The following is a 12,171-nucleotide window of genomic DNA, read 5'->3' as shown; positions in this document are numbered from 1 at the left end:
ATGACACACTGCCGCTCCGTTCTCTCTGATGGGCGGATCGTTGACGGGTGTGGGCCTCGTTTTTAAAATGACCTCTTAGAAAGGAGGCAGCAGAGCTGTGCGTTGAGATCTGTGTAGTCCTGATTAGTAACACAGATGGATCCAGTTAACTGCCGAGATGGTCATGCTCCACTCTCAGCTGGGGGGCGCATCGGTTTATCATCCCCGAATCTTCTCTGCTTTACTGTGGGTAACAGCAGTAGAGCCTTCTCTCCAACCCCCTCCACCCACCCCTCCATTCTCATGTGCTGCCCCTATGAGAACTGCTCTGTGGATGTTTCTGTGAACGTAAGAAAAATATAACTTTCTCTCTCTCTATCACTAGAAAACGGCCGTGAAAATATCAGTCCAGGTGTATTTTCAAGGCTTAAGCAAGAGGAAGAGCTGGATGTCTGGGATCCCCAGGAGTCAGGAGGGAGGGAAGCCACTCGCTCATGCACAGGTGAATGACCAGTGCCTTTCAGAGTAAGAGGAGCCATGCATGGGGAAACTGAGAGCGCTCTGCCGGGCAAAGCCCTCTTTTTGGATGAGTTCTGCTATAGGACGGTGGTGCAGAGTTTGATAATATCGCATTCAGATTGTGTTTGTTGCCTTTGACCTTGCCTTCCAGTAGCAGCAGATTGCACAGTTTGTGCGCTGAATGGAAAAATACATCCTACAAATTTTATTTTATTTTTTATTAATTTGCTGGCTTCTAGTTTTATGGGCGTGTCTTGGTCCTGGTGTCTGAAACGGTAAAGAGCCGTTCCCTATTGACGTGTTCCACCCCCCCACTCATTTATTTATTTATTTATTGGTTTTTATATACCGCTGTTTATCAAGATATCACGTCGGTGTACAGAGAACATATTAACATACGCCTTGGCGTTATAAAACGAACGCCGAAGCTTTATACATAAAACACATTAACTTTCTACATAGAACAAGATAGTAAGAGTTAAAAAACTATACGCCAAAGAATTATATATAGAACAATTATGTAAAAATAAAATAAAATTAATACAGTGAACAACTTAATAATGCGGGGGAGGCAATCAAGGCTTAAATTAAATATGCGTGACAAAGGGTCAATAATAGATATGACAAATTAGGATTACATATAGCTTAGGATTAGTATTGGTGAATGTATATTAGTATGACAAGGAAAGGTGGGGAGTGGGATAGAAGGAGAGAGAGGAAAAGTTGGGAGAGGGAGGCTGTAACAGGCATAACATGAAAAGGGGAGGCGATAAGTGTGAAAACATGAGGGCGTCAATAGGGCTGGGTGTCAAGGATATCCCGGGAAGTGGATCCCTATGTGATCAACTAGTGTTATAAGGTGAAGAGAGGAGAGGGTGAGAGAGGCAGGATATAGAATGAGGGGAGTGGCAGATGGAGGCTATGGCGGAGGAGATTGGAATCATGCGTAAGCTTGAGTGAATAACCATGTCTTGAGTCACTCATGGTTTTACAAATCTCCAGAATATCCCCTCCTCAGTCGTCTCTTCCAAGCGAAAGAGCCCTAATCTCTCTAGCCTTTCTCCATGCATCTGAACTAATCTGCTAGGACTCGGGGAAAGGAGGTTAGCAGATAAAATCCAAAGCCTTTTTTTCCCACACCTGTTCTCCGGGTCCTAGGCTGCAGGGCAGTGGACCTGAATGTAGGGCCTGGGGTCTCAATTTGCACTCCTCTCAGAGTGATATCCAGTAGTACAGTGTCAAGAGGATAATTTCTCTCTTGGAAAGTTAGAAGGAGCCTGAGCAGGTGGAGGCTTTTTTTTTTGTTTTGTTTTTTTATAGTTGTCTCCTTCACGGCTGTTTTGCACCATAGGTATCAGACTTCCATCTTTATCTTTATTTAAAGTTTATTGATCACTTACGCATGAGCACTAAGCGATGTACAATAAAACATCAGGTACATGGATACTGCAAGAAAACTTCTGAATGCACCAAAGCGTGAACATTTTTACAAATCTTGCTATGCAGGACCCAAAACAAATAAGCAGACTCAGTAGCAGCAATTGTAGGCCTGTCCAAAAAGGAATGTTTTCGGCATGATCTTCATACAAACCTGTCAGTCGCAAAGCCTCTGGTAGGGAGTTCCAAAACCCGGGGGGCTGCAGCGGAGAAGGCACAGTCTCTTGTGGTGGTCAGACAGGCGCCTTGGGTAGGCGATATGTCCACGAGGCCCCTCCGTGACGTTCTCAGGAGACGTGAAGGACAAGAAATGCATTAAAAGAGCATTATTCCGGTGTGGAGGGGGTGAAGAAGAAAGGAGCTTGAAAGGCTGTGATACCAAACTTGTACAAAACACATTGGCTAATAGGAAGCTAGTGGCGATCAATGAGAAGTGGTGAAATATGGTCTCTGCGCTTCTTGGTACAGATCTTGCAGCTGAATTAAGTAACAACTGCAGTGGTTTCAGTGTCACTCCCAGGAGGCCAGTTTAGATAGTTGCACTACTCCATTAAAAGCAGAGTAGAAGCTTGTACTACAGTACGAAAGTTGGATTTAACCAGATGTCCTAAGCCACTCGAAATTCACAATTTGTAGAAACCAGGTTTGATGATAGCTTTGACGTGAGGCCGAAAGGAGAGAGACTGATCTATCAGGGCACCAAGATTTTTTTTGTATTTTTATACTAGAGCACAGAGAGAAAGAGGTGTCTTTGATAATTTTATAGGTGTATGATGGATTTTAGTGGGTGGTCTCCGAATTTAACATGAACAGTGCCTTCGTGAAGTTCAGGGCTAGTTATAGATTAGAGTGGGGAATAGCTGAAGCAGAGGAAAAGGGATCAGGGCCAGAGCCAGCAGCCTAGCATTCCAGAAATCCCGCCTCTACCTTGGGAGAGGGCAGTCTGGGCAGCGGCAGTCAATGTAATGCCATTAGCTGGTGTGAACAAGCTGAGGGAATCTAGTGGTCCTCAGGTACGTGTGTCAGATTTGATCTGTGATGGGGTTCCCCCTGCAGAACTTTTGAGATCCCGAAGTGTAAGGACTGGGCTCAGGTGAGGTTCCTCTGCAAGTGCATTTCAGATTGGCCTGGTGAAGCTCCAAGATCTACAAGTTCGTTCAGAAATAGATAGCAGGAGCCCAGGGGTTTGGATATTCTGGCAGCCAATAACGGCCGTCCAGTCTTCCGCTCGTGTTCTCCTTGGACGTTCCCTGTATGAGCTGGATCAGGAGTGCGGCTTCATCCTTTTCCTCTAGTCGGCGGATTCTCCCCTAGCAGATCCTTTCCTTTCTGCTTTGCAGTCTTAGCTGTAGAGAGAACCAGGCTGCACCGTGTTGTGGGTTGCCGCCTTCAGTGGCATGGAAGATCATCACATAGCAGCCCTGACTTTAGAGTTTGATGTCTCTGCAAGGTCAGTTTAAGGAGGAGATATTTCCCTTTGAGGGATCCATTCCTTTAATCTCATCCTACCAGAGGGGACTGGGATGAAGGCATAACCTGAAAATCTCTGAGGGCAGAGACCCGCTCTCAGGTAAAATAATATCTTCCACGGAGTCAAGAACTCGAGCCCTTTACTGCACGACATAAACTCAACTTGGAACCTGAGCTAAGTTTTGAAGGGGTCTGGCCTCCCTTCCTCTCAAGCCTCATAGGGTAACGTTTCTTTGAGTTGTGGTGTTAGTCTCCATGGAAGCCTTTGGCAATTTTAAAGGAAAGAATATCTCTGCCTCCAATATGTTTCCTCTTCTAAGGGTAGTATATCGCATCTGTTGGAATCGGGCTTTATTCCCTTGTGATGACAACGTCAGGCAATATAGGTTAGGACAGGGACTGCATTCTTAAGCTTTTATTGTAGGTCACCTTTGAGATGTTTGTAGGTATAATAAGTCCCTAACTGCCAGAATCAAACAGTAAAAACCCTACCTGTGAAAAGGCAACACTGCAAATATTACACCAGGCCCTAAAACGCCAATACACCTCCTGTCAGGAAAATGGAACTAGCCAGGCTGCTATAGATCCCTGCAGAGAAACTGTATGCTAGCAGAATATCTCATCTTGTCATATATGCAGGACGCGGATAGACCATCAAATACAGAATAGAGAGTCCAGATGTATTCCACACATTAAGAAAGGTGGAAAGAAGGCAAAACGATTACCGGCATGGTTAAAAGGGGAGGTGAAAGAAGCTATTTTAGCCAAAAGATCTTCATTCAAAAATTGGAAGAAGTATCCAACAGAAGAAAATAGGATAAAGCATAAACATTGGCAAGTTAAATGTAAGACATTGATAAGACAGGCTAAGAGAGAATTTGAAAAGAAGTTGGCTGTAGAGGCAAAAACTCACAGTAAAAACTTTTTTAAATATATCCGAAGCAGAAAGCCTGTGAGGGAGTCAGTTGGACCGTTAGATGATCGAGGGGTTAAAGGGGCACTTAGAGAAGATAAGGCCATCGCGGAAAGATTAAATGATTTCTTTGCTTCGGTGTTTACTGAAGAGGATGTTGGGGAGGTACCCGTAATGGAGAAGGTTTTCATGGGTAATGATTCAGATGGACTGAATCAAATCACGGTGAACCTAGAAGATGTGGTAGGCCTGATTGACAAACTGAAGAGTAGTAAATCACCTGGACCGGATGGTATACACCCCAGAGTTCTGAAGGAACTAAAAAATGAAATTTCAGACCTATTAGTAAAAATTTGTAACTTATCATTAAAATCATCCATTGTACCTGAAGACTGGAGGATAGCAAATGTAACCCCAATATTTAAAAAGGGCTCCAGGGGCGATCCGGGAAACTACAGACCGGTTAGCCTGACTTCAGTGCCAGGAAAAATAGTGGAAAGTGTTATAAACATCAAAATCACAGAACATATAGAAAGACATGGTTTAATGGAACAAAGTCAGCAAGGCTTTACCCAGGGCAAGTCTTGCCTCACAAATCTGCTTCACTTTTTTGAAGGAGTTAATAAACATGTGGATAAAGGTGAACCGGTAGATATAGTATACTTGGATTTTCAGAAGGCGTTTGACAAAGTTCCTCATGAGAGGCTTCTAGGAAAAGTAAAAAGTCATGGGATAGGTGGCGATGTCCTTTCGTGGATTGCAAACTGGCTAAAAGACAGGAAACAGAGAGTAGGATTAAATGGGCAATTTTCTCAGTGGAAGGGAGTGGACAGTGGAGTACCTCAGGGTTCTGTGTTGGGACCCTTACTGTTCAATATATTTATAAATGATCTGGAAAGAAATACGACGAGTGAGATAATCAAATTTGCAGATGACACAAAATTGTGCAGAGAAGTTAAATCACAAGCAGATTGTGATAAATTGCAGGAAGACCTTGTGAGACTGGAAAATTGGGCATCCAAATGGCAGATGAAATTTAATGTGGATAAGTGCAAGGTGATGCATATAGGGAAAAATAACCCATGCTATAATTACACGATGTTGGGTTCCATATTAGGTGCTACAACCCAAGAAAGAGATCTAGGTGTCATAGTGGATAACACATTGAAATCGTCGGTTCAGTGTGCTGCGGCAGTCAAAAAAGCAAACAGAATGTTGGGAATTATTAGAAAAGGAATGATGAATAAAACGGAAAATGTCATAATGCCTCTGTATCGCTCCATGGTGAGACCGCACCTTGAATACTGTGTACAATTCTGGTCGCCGCATCTCAAAAAAGATATAATTGCGATGGAGAAGGTACAGAGAAGGGCTACCAAAATGATAAGGGGAATGGAACAACTCCCCTATGAGGAAAGACTAAAGAGGTTAGGACTTTTCAGCTTGGAGAAGAGACGACTGAGGGGGGATATGATAGAGGTGTTTAAAATCATGAGAGGTCTAGAACGGGTAGATGTGAATCGGTTATTTACTCTTTCGGATAGTAGAAGGACTAGGGGACACTCCATGAAGTTAGCATGGGGCACATTTAAAACTAATCGGAGAAAGTTCTTTTTTACTCAACGCACAATTAAACTCTGGAATTTGTTGCCAGAGAATGTGGTTCGTGCAGTTAGTATAGCTGTGTTTAAAAAAGGATTGGATAAGTTCTTGGAGGAGAAGTCCATTACCTGCTATTAAGTTCACTTAGAGAATAGCAACTGCCATTAGCAATGGTTACATGGAATAGACTTAGTTTTTGGGTACTTGCCAGGTTCTTATGGCCTGGATTGGCCACTGTTGGAAACAGGATGCTGGGCTTGATGTACCCTTGGTCTGACCCAGTATGGCATTTTCTTATGTTCATTAAGTAAAAAATGAACTGGAAGCCACAAGGCAGACTCTGTATGTAGAGCAACAGTGGAAAACCAGAAACATCACATTCCTCATAAAAACATCTAATGACTAGAAAAAAAACCCCAAGAATTAAAAACCCATATTCAGTTTTTCAAAATTTACCAAGCACCAATAAAATATTTCAAAATTGTAAATACATAACACCCAGTAATTAAAACTATTAGGGATAAATTCTTGGCTCCCCATTCCTGGGAACTCTCAATCTCCAGTCACCTTAAGATTGTCCTGGATTAATGGGGAGATGAAGGGCAGGGTGCACAAACTTTATCCCTTGTCTACACACATTCTCCACCACACACACACATTCACTCTCATGCACACTTCCTTTCTCTGACACACATGCTGTCTCACACACACGCTGAGTCACGCTCGCTGGCTGTATCTCTCTCACACACGCGCTGTTTCACGCTCGCTGGCTGTATCACACACACACGCGCTGTTTCACGCTCGCTGGCTGTATCACACACACACGCGCTGTTTCACGCTCACTGGCTGTATCACATACACACGCGCTGTTTCACGCTCGCTGGCTGTATCTCTCACACACACACGCGCTGTTTCACGCTCGCTGGCTGTATCTCTCTCACACACACACGCTGTCTCACGCTCGCTGGCTGTATCTCACACACACACTGGCTGTATCTCTCGCTCTCACACACATGCTTGCACATGGGCTTCCTCGCATTCAGTGGCACACTCGTCCTCACAGATATAAAGGCTACCTCAAACATACGCTGCCACTCTCTTAGGGCCTCTCCCTGGACCACTGCCAGGCCTCCTCTTCTGCTGCCATGGGATGGGGTTCACAGTCGCCCTGCTGGGCCTCTTCTCTGGCAGCGTCCATAGGTCTGTTGCATTTGTTCTCCCAATCTCTGCCCATGTTTTTATGAACTAATCTTTCCACAAGCAGCAGGCTCAGGCCTATGCCTCTTCTGGTAATTCTTCCTGTCAACCTGTCTTAACTGCTAAGTTTTAGCCCTGGGTTCTGGGAGCAGGCAGAACTGGAAAGCTGCAGGAAGCTGCTCAGTGCCTCTGAGGCACAAGCGGAGTCTGGGGCTGGTCAGAAGTAGCGGGGAAGTGTATTGAAAGCTCCGTGCTGTCAACTGAAAAGGGCTTCCCCCCTCCCCGGATCTTTCAGATGATTTTTGTGGTCTTTCCTGCTTTTAATTTTTTCCTTCCCCTCCTCTCACTCCTTCATTCTCTGTCTGGCACTTCTGTCAGAGCTGCTGCTGGCGCAGTTTGAGGACAAGTTGTTTGAACCACAGGGGGTCTCTTCTCTACGGAAACCTCCGCGGTTCAAACAACTTGTCCTCAAACTGCGCCGGCACCATGAAGCAGCTGCTCTCTCATAAGCGTCCAGCGGGAGGGAGGAAGGTGAGAGAGGAAAAACAAGCAGGAAAGGCCACAAAAAAAAAAACTTAATGGCCCAGAGAGAGCAGAGATTTGGGGCGTACACGAAGGGATTCTGGGCACGAGCCCCTATGTGCCTGTTCTAGCGATGCCTCTTATCAATGACAGCAACAACATTTGCCATCTGGCAACCAATTGCTTCAAAATGCATTTGTCTTGTGTAATGAAATACGCATCTTTCTCTCTTTGAAGTGCTCCCCATCCTTCTCTCTCTCTCCTCCATGTCTCTTCTGCTTTGCTGGCATCATGTGGAAAATGTTTTCACATTGGCTAGAACGAGGGGGGCTGCCACCTTATCAGCTGTCTCCAGGAGAAACTCTCCTGCATGCGACTAGCGAGGGAGCGGGCCTGAACCTCTCATGGACAAGAGAGTTGAACAAGCAGGAAACTGGGCTAAGCAGGGAGCTGGGCTAAGCCCAGAGAATCCTTGGTTGTGGAAAAAAAAAAATGGAGCTAGCAGGAGAATGCTTGGCAGGCTGCCCTTTTCTTTCCATGTTCCTCGACCTTCTTGGCAGATATCGGAGGGCTGTGTTTTGGTCTCCACTGCTCCCCCCCCTCTCTCTCCTGGAGTGTAGTTACTCCTACCGTTTCTTCCTTCTGCACCGATGCAGTCCCCATGTGCCAGGCTTGGGCAGTGTGTACTCCCTTGGGTGGCAGCAGGAGCTGTGAAAAGGAAAAGGAACTGAGCACACTTTAAAGTCCCCTTTGGAAATAACAGGCTCTCGTTAACACCAGCCTGAGAGGGACATTAAATAGCCTGGAGGGTGGGCACAGCACAAGCTCGTTAACTCCTCATTTGTACATGATCCGCTGTTCGCATACATGGACACATTTTTGCATGCTCACAGGCCGATATTTGGTAGGATAACTTTGATGTGGCCTCCCGCCTTGCTTGTCATTTTTTTTTTTTGTTTGTTTATCATGCACAGTGTGTATGCTAAAAGATTCTTGCAGGGGCCCCTTTAATCTTTTGAAACTTTCCTCTTAAAGGCATAGCAAGAAAAGATGCAGTAGCTGAGACACAGAAATGTGGTGCACACCTGCATGCTTCTTTCGACCGGCCTTACCGTCACCTCTGAAGCAGGGATCTCTGTGATATCCTAAGCACATGTATCGCAGCATATTTTTTTCCTGTTCGGTGAATAGGGTTGATAGCAAGAGCCAAATGATTTTCTTAATGGCTATGAAGATTTATATAATGATATTGCGCACAAGTTTTCACTGACATTGCAAATTTCTACTCAATCATGGAATTCTCTAAACAGAAATCCCAGGTGGTGATTGTGCAACCCCTGACAGACTGACCCCATGCCCATTTGTAGCTTTCCATATTCACTAACACTGATCAATGCCTTATCTTTATACCCAGCAGGTAATGAGGTCATACAGGAAGAGAAGAGGGAGGAGAATCAAGAAGAACACCCTATAGTACTGGCACTTACATCAAGACAATCAGGAAATGTCTGTGAGAATCTTGCCCAGCGGACTGAGGGGGGAGACACGAGCCAAAGTCAGCAGGAATCAGAGAAGAAGGAGCAAGACTCTGCAGGAGAGTCACTGGATGGAGTCACTGCTTGTGACATCCCTGAGCACCAGAGACATCTGAGAAGAGAGAGTCCCTTCCAAAGTAATAACAGTGATCAAATGACTTTTAATCTCCACGAGCTAGAGGGGACAGGGAAGAAATCATTTCTGTGTGACCTGTGTGGAAGAAGCTTTGATCGGAAATATCATTTATTAGTGCATCAGCGAACACATACTGGGGAGAGACCCTTTCCATGTTCTCAATGTGGAAAATATTTCAAACAGAAGTTAATCTTGAAATTACATCAGAGAATCCACACTAGAGGGAAAGCCTTCACATGTAATCAATGTAAGAAAAGTTTTTCTCGCAAGGAATCCTTAGTAATACACCAAATAACACACAAAGATAAGAGACCCTTTCATTATCCTGCACGTGGAGATTCTTACAATTGTAATTTTTCCTTAATAAAGCACCAGAAAAGGCAGGTAGAAGAGAAAAAAATTTCTGAAAGAGGGGAAAGCTTTACTCAAAAGGAAGACGTAACAGTTCACCCAAAAGTGCATACAAATGAGAAAATATTCACCTGTAATGTGTGTGATAAAGTCTTCATTTATCTGTGCCATCTGAGAAAACACCAAAAGATCCATACAGGTGAAAAACCATTTACCTGTACTGTGTGTGATAAAAGCTTCATTTATCTGTGCCACCTGAAAAAACACCAAAATATCCATACAGGAGTAAAACCATTTAAATGTAATGTGTGTGATAAAAGCTTCTTTTATCCATGGCGGCTGAAAAGGCACCAGAGGATCCATATGGGAACAAAGCAGTTTACATGTATAGAGTGTGATGAAAGCTTTTTTGCCCGCTCACATCTGAAAAGGCACCAAAGGACCCATGTGGGAGATAAACCATATAGGTGTATTGAGTGTAATAAAAGCTTCATTCATCTCACGCGTCTGAAAACACATCAAGGGAAGCACACAGGAGAGAAACCATTTACATGTGCTGAGTGTCATAAAAGCTTCTTTGCTCTGTCAGATCTGGAAATGCATCAAAGGACCCACATGGGACAGAAACCACATATATGTAGTGAGTGTAATAAAAGTTTCATTTATCTATCACATCTGAAAAGGCATCAAAGGATCCACACTGGGGAAAAACCATTTATATGTTCTGTGTGTGGTAAAACCTTCAGTTTGAAGAAATATTTAAGAAGACATTTAACAATACACACAGCAGAGACACTACCCAGAGCAAAACCCTTTAGATGTGCTGAGTGTGATGAATGCTTTAGCCATCTATCAGAGCTAAAGACACACCAAAGGATCCACCAAGGAAAGAAATTATTTACATGTTCTAGATGTGATAAGAATTTCAGTCAAAACTCAAATCTGAAAAGGCATGAAAGGATCCACACAGGGGAAAAACCATTCACGTGCACGGAGTGTAATAAGAGCTTCACTCAGGAAGCTCATCTGAAAAATCACCAAATGATCCACATGGGACAGAATTTTACATGCACTGTTTGTGAGAAGAGTTTCACTCAGCAAAGATACCTGAAAAAGCACCAAATTATCCACACAGGTCTGAAAGGCAGGAAATAATTCAACAAACTTAGTTTCTCTATACAGTCCTCATTTAGTATCTGCAGGTGATGATCTCATTTTAGAACATCTAAATTTAATCTCAGCAAGGTAATCGCCACAATTTGTCTGAAAATTAGAAAAAGGTAAATCTATACTGGCTATACATTACCCTTGATAGAAAGGAGCTCACTTTCAGGCTCAGCATCAGAGCTAATGACGGTGGTGTAGTGTCTTCCCTGCCACAGTTATAGGCCTGGGGCAACCTGCTCGTGGACCCACAGAATCAGAAAGTAGTCCTTAGAAGTTAATGACAAAATGAACGAGGGTTGAGATGGAGGCTTGGGGATCCCTGAAAACATGGAGAAAATATACCGTAGAATCCCTACATTTAATTCTGGAGAGTTCACAAAATCTGCTAAACACTGGAAGAAAAAGCAATAGGTTGAAGGTAAAAACTGAAAATAACTGAAAATAATTCAAGGTCTCTAATTGGGGGAAAAATAAAAATCGAGAGGTATATATATCATTTTCAAAAAAGAGTGATACTGCAGCAAGAATAAGTGAGAGGAGACTTAGAGCACCAGAAGAGAGAGGCGGTAACAGGTGAGACCCCAAGGAAGAGTGAAGCTGTAGTAGAGGAGGAGAGCAATGAAAGACAGGACAATGATGCGTGGAATGACCTCCTGTGTGAGCTGGTGGAGATACAGTACAGAATTTAGGAAAACTTGTGATAAACATAGAGGATCCTTAGATAGGAGGGGATGAGGATAAAGCCTGGGATAAGCCCAGGATCCTTAGATAGGAGGAGGTGAGGGGTAAAGCCCGGGATAAGCACAGAGGATCCTTAGGAGGAGGTGAGGGGTAAAGTATGGGATAAGCACAGAGGATCCTTAGACAGGAGGAGGTGAGGGGTAAAGCCTGGGATAAGCACAGAGGATCCTTAGACAGGAGGAGGTGAGGGGTAAAGCCTGGGATAAGCACAGAGGATCCTTAGATAGGAGGAGGTGAGGGGTAAAGCCCGGGATAAGCACAGAGGATCCTTAGGAGGAGGTGAGGGGTAAAGTATGGGATAAGCACAGAGGATCCTTAGACAGGAGGAGGTGAGGGGTAAAGCCTGGGATAAGCACAGAGGATCCTTAGACAGGAGGAGGTGAGGGGTAAAGCCTGGGATAAGCACAGAGGATCCTTAGATAGGAGGAGGTGAGGGGTAAAGCCCGGGATAAGCACAGAGGATCCTTAGGAGGAGGTGAGGGGTAAAGTATGGGATAAGCACAGAGGATCCTTAGACAGGAGGAGGTGAGGGGTAAAGCCTGGGATAAGCACAGAGGATCCTTAGATAGGAGGTGAAGGGTAAAGCCTGGGATAAGCACAGA

At 44.3% G+C, this 12,171-nt stretch overlaps 1 protein-coding gene across 1 annotated transcript in view; it reads left to right on the top strand.

Annotated features, from left to right (window-relative positions):
* Window positions 1-11,651, top strand: part of LOC115083653 (oocyte zinc finger protein XlCOF6-like) — a 50,444-nt gene extending 38,793 nt beyond the window's left edge. Inside the window, exons 4-5 of the mRNA XM_029587599.1 lie at window positions 365-481; window positions 9,054-11,651. Coding sequence (XP_029443459.1) covers window positions 365-481; window positions 9,054-10,816 — 1,880 coding nt within the window. The 3' untranslated portion in view covers window positions 10,817-11,651. The remainder of the gene's footprint in view (window positions 1-364; window positions 482-9,053) is intronic.
* The last annotated feature ends 520 nt before the right edge of the window (window positions 11,652-12,171 follow it).

This window comes from Rhinatrema bivittatum, chromosome 2, assembly GCF_901001135.1.
Source record: "Rhinatrema bivittatum chromosome 2, aRhiBiv1.1, whole genome shotgun sequence".
NCBI lineage: Eukaryota > Metazoa > Chordata > Amphibia > Gymnophiona > Rhinatrematidae > Rhinatrema > Rhinatrema bivittatum.
This window is presented reverse-complemented; position numbering and strand designations above follow the sequence as displayed.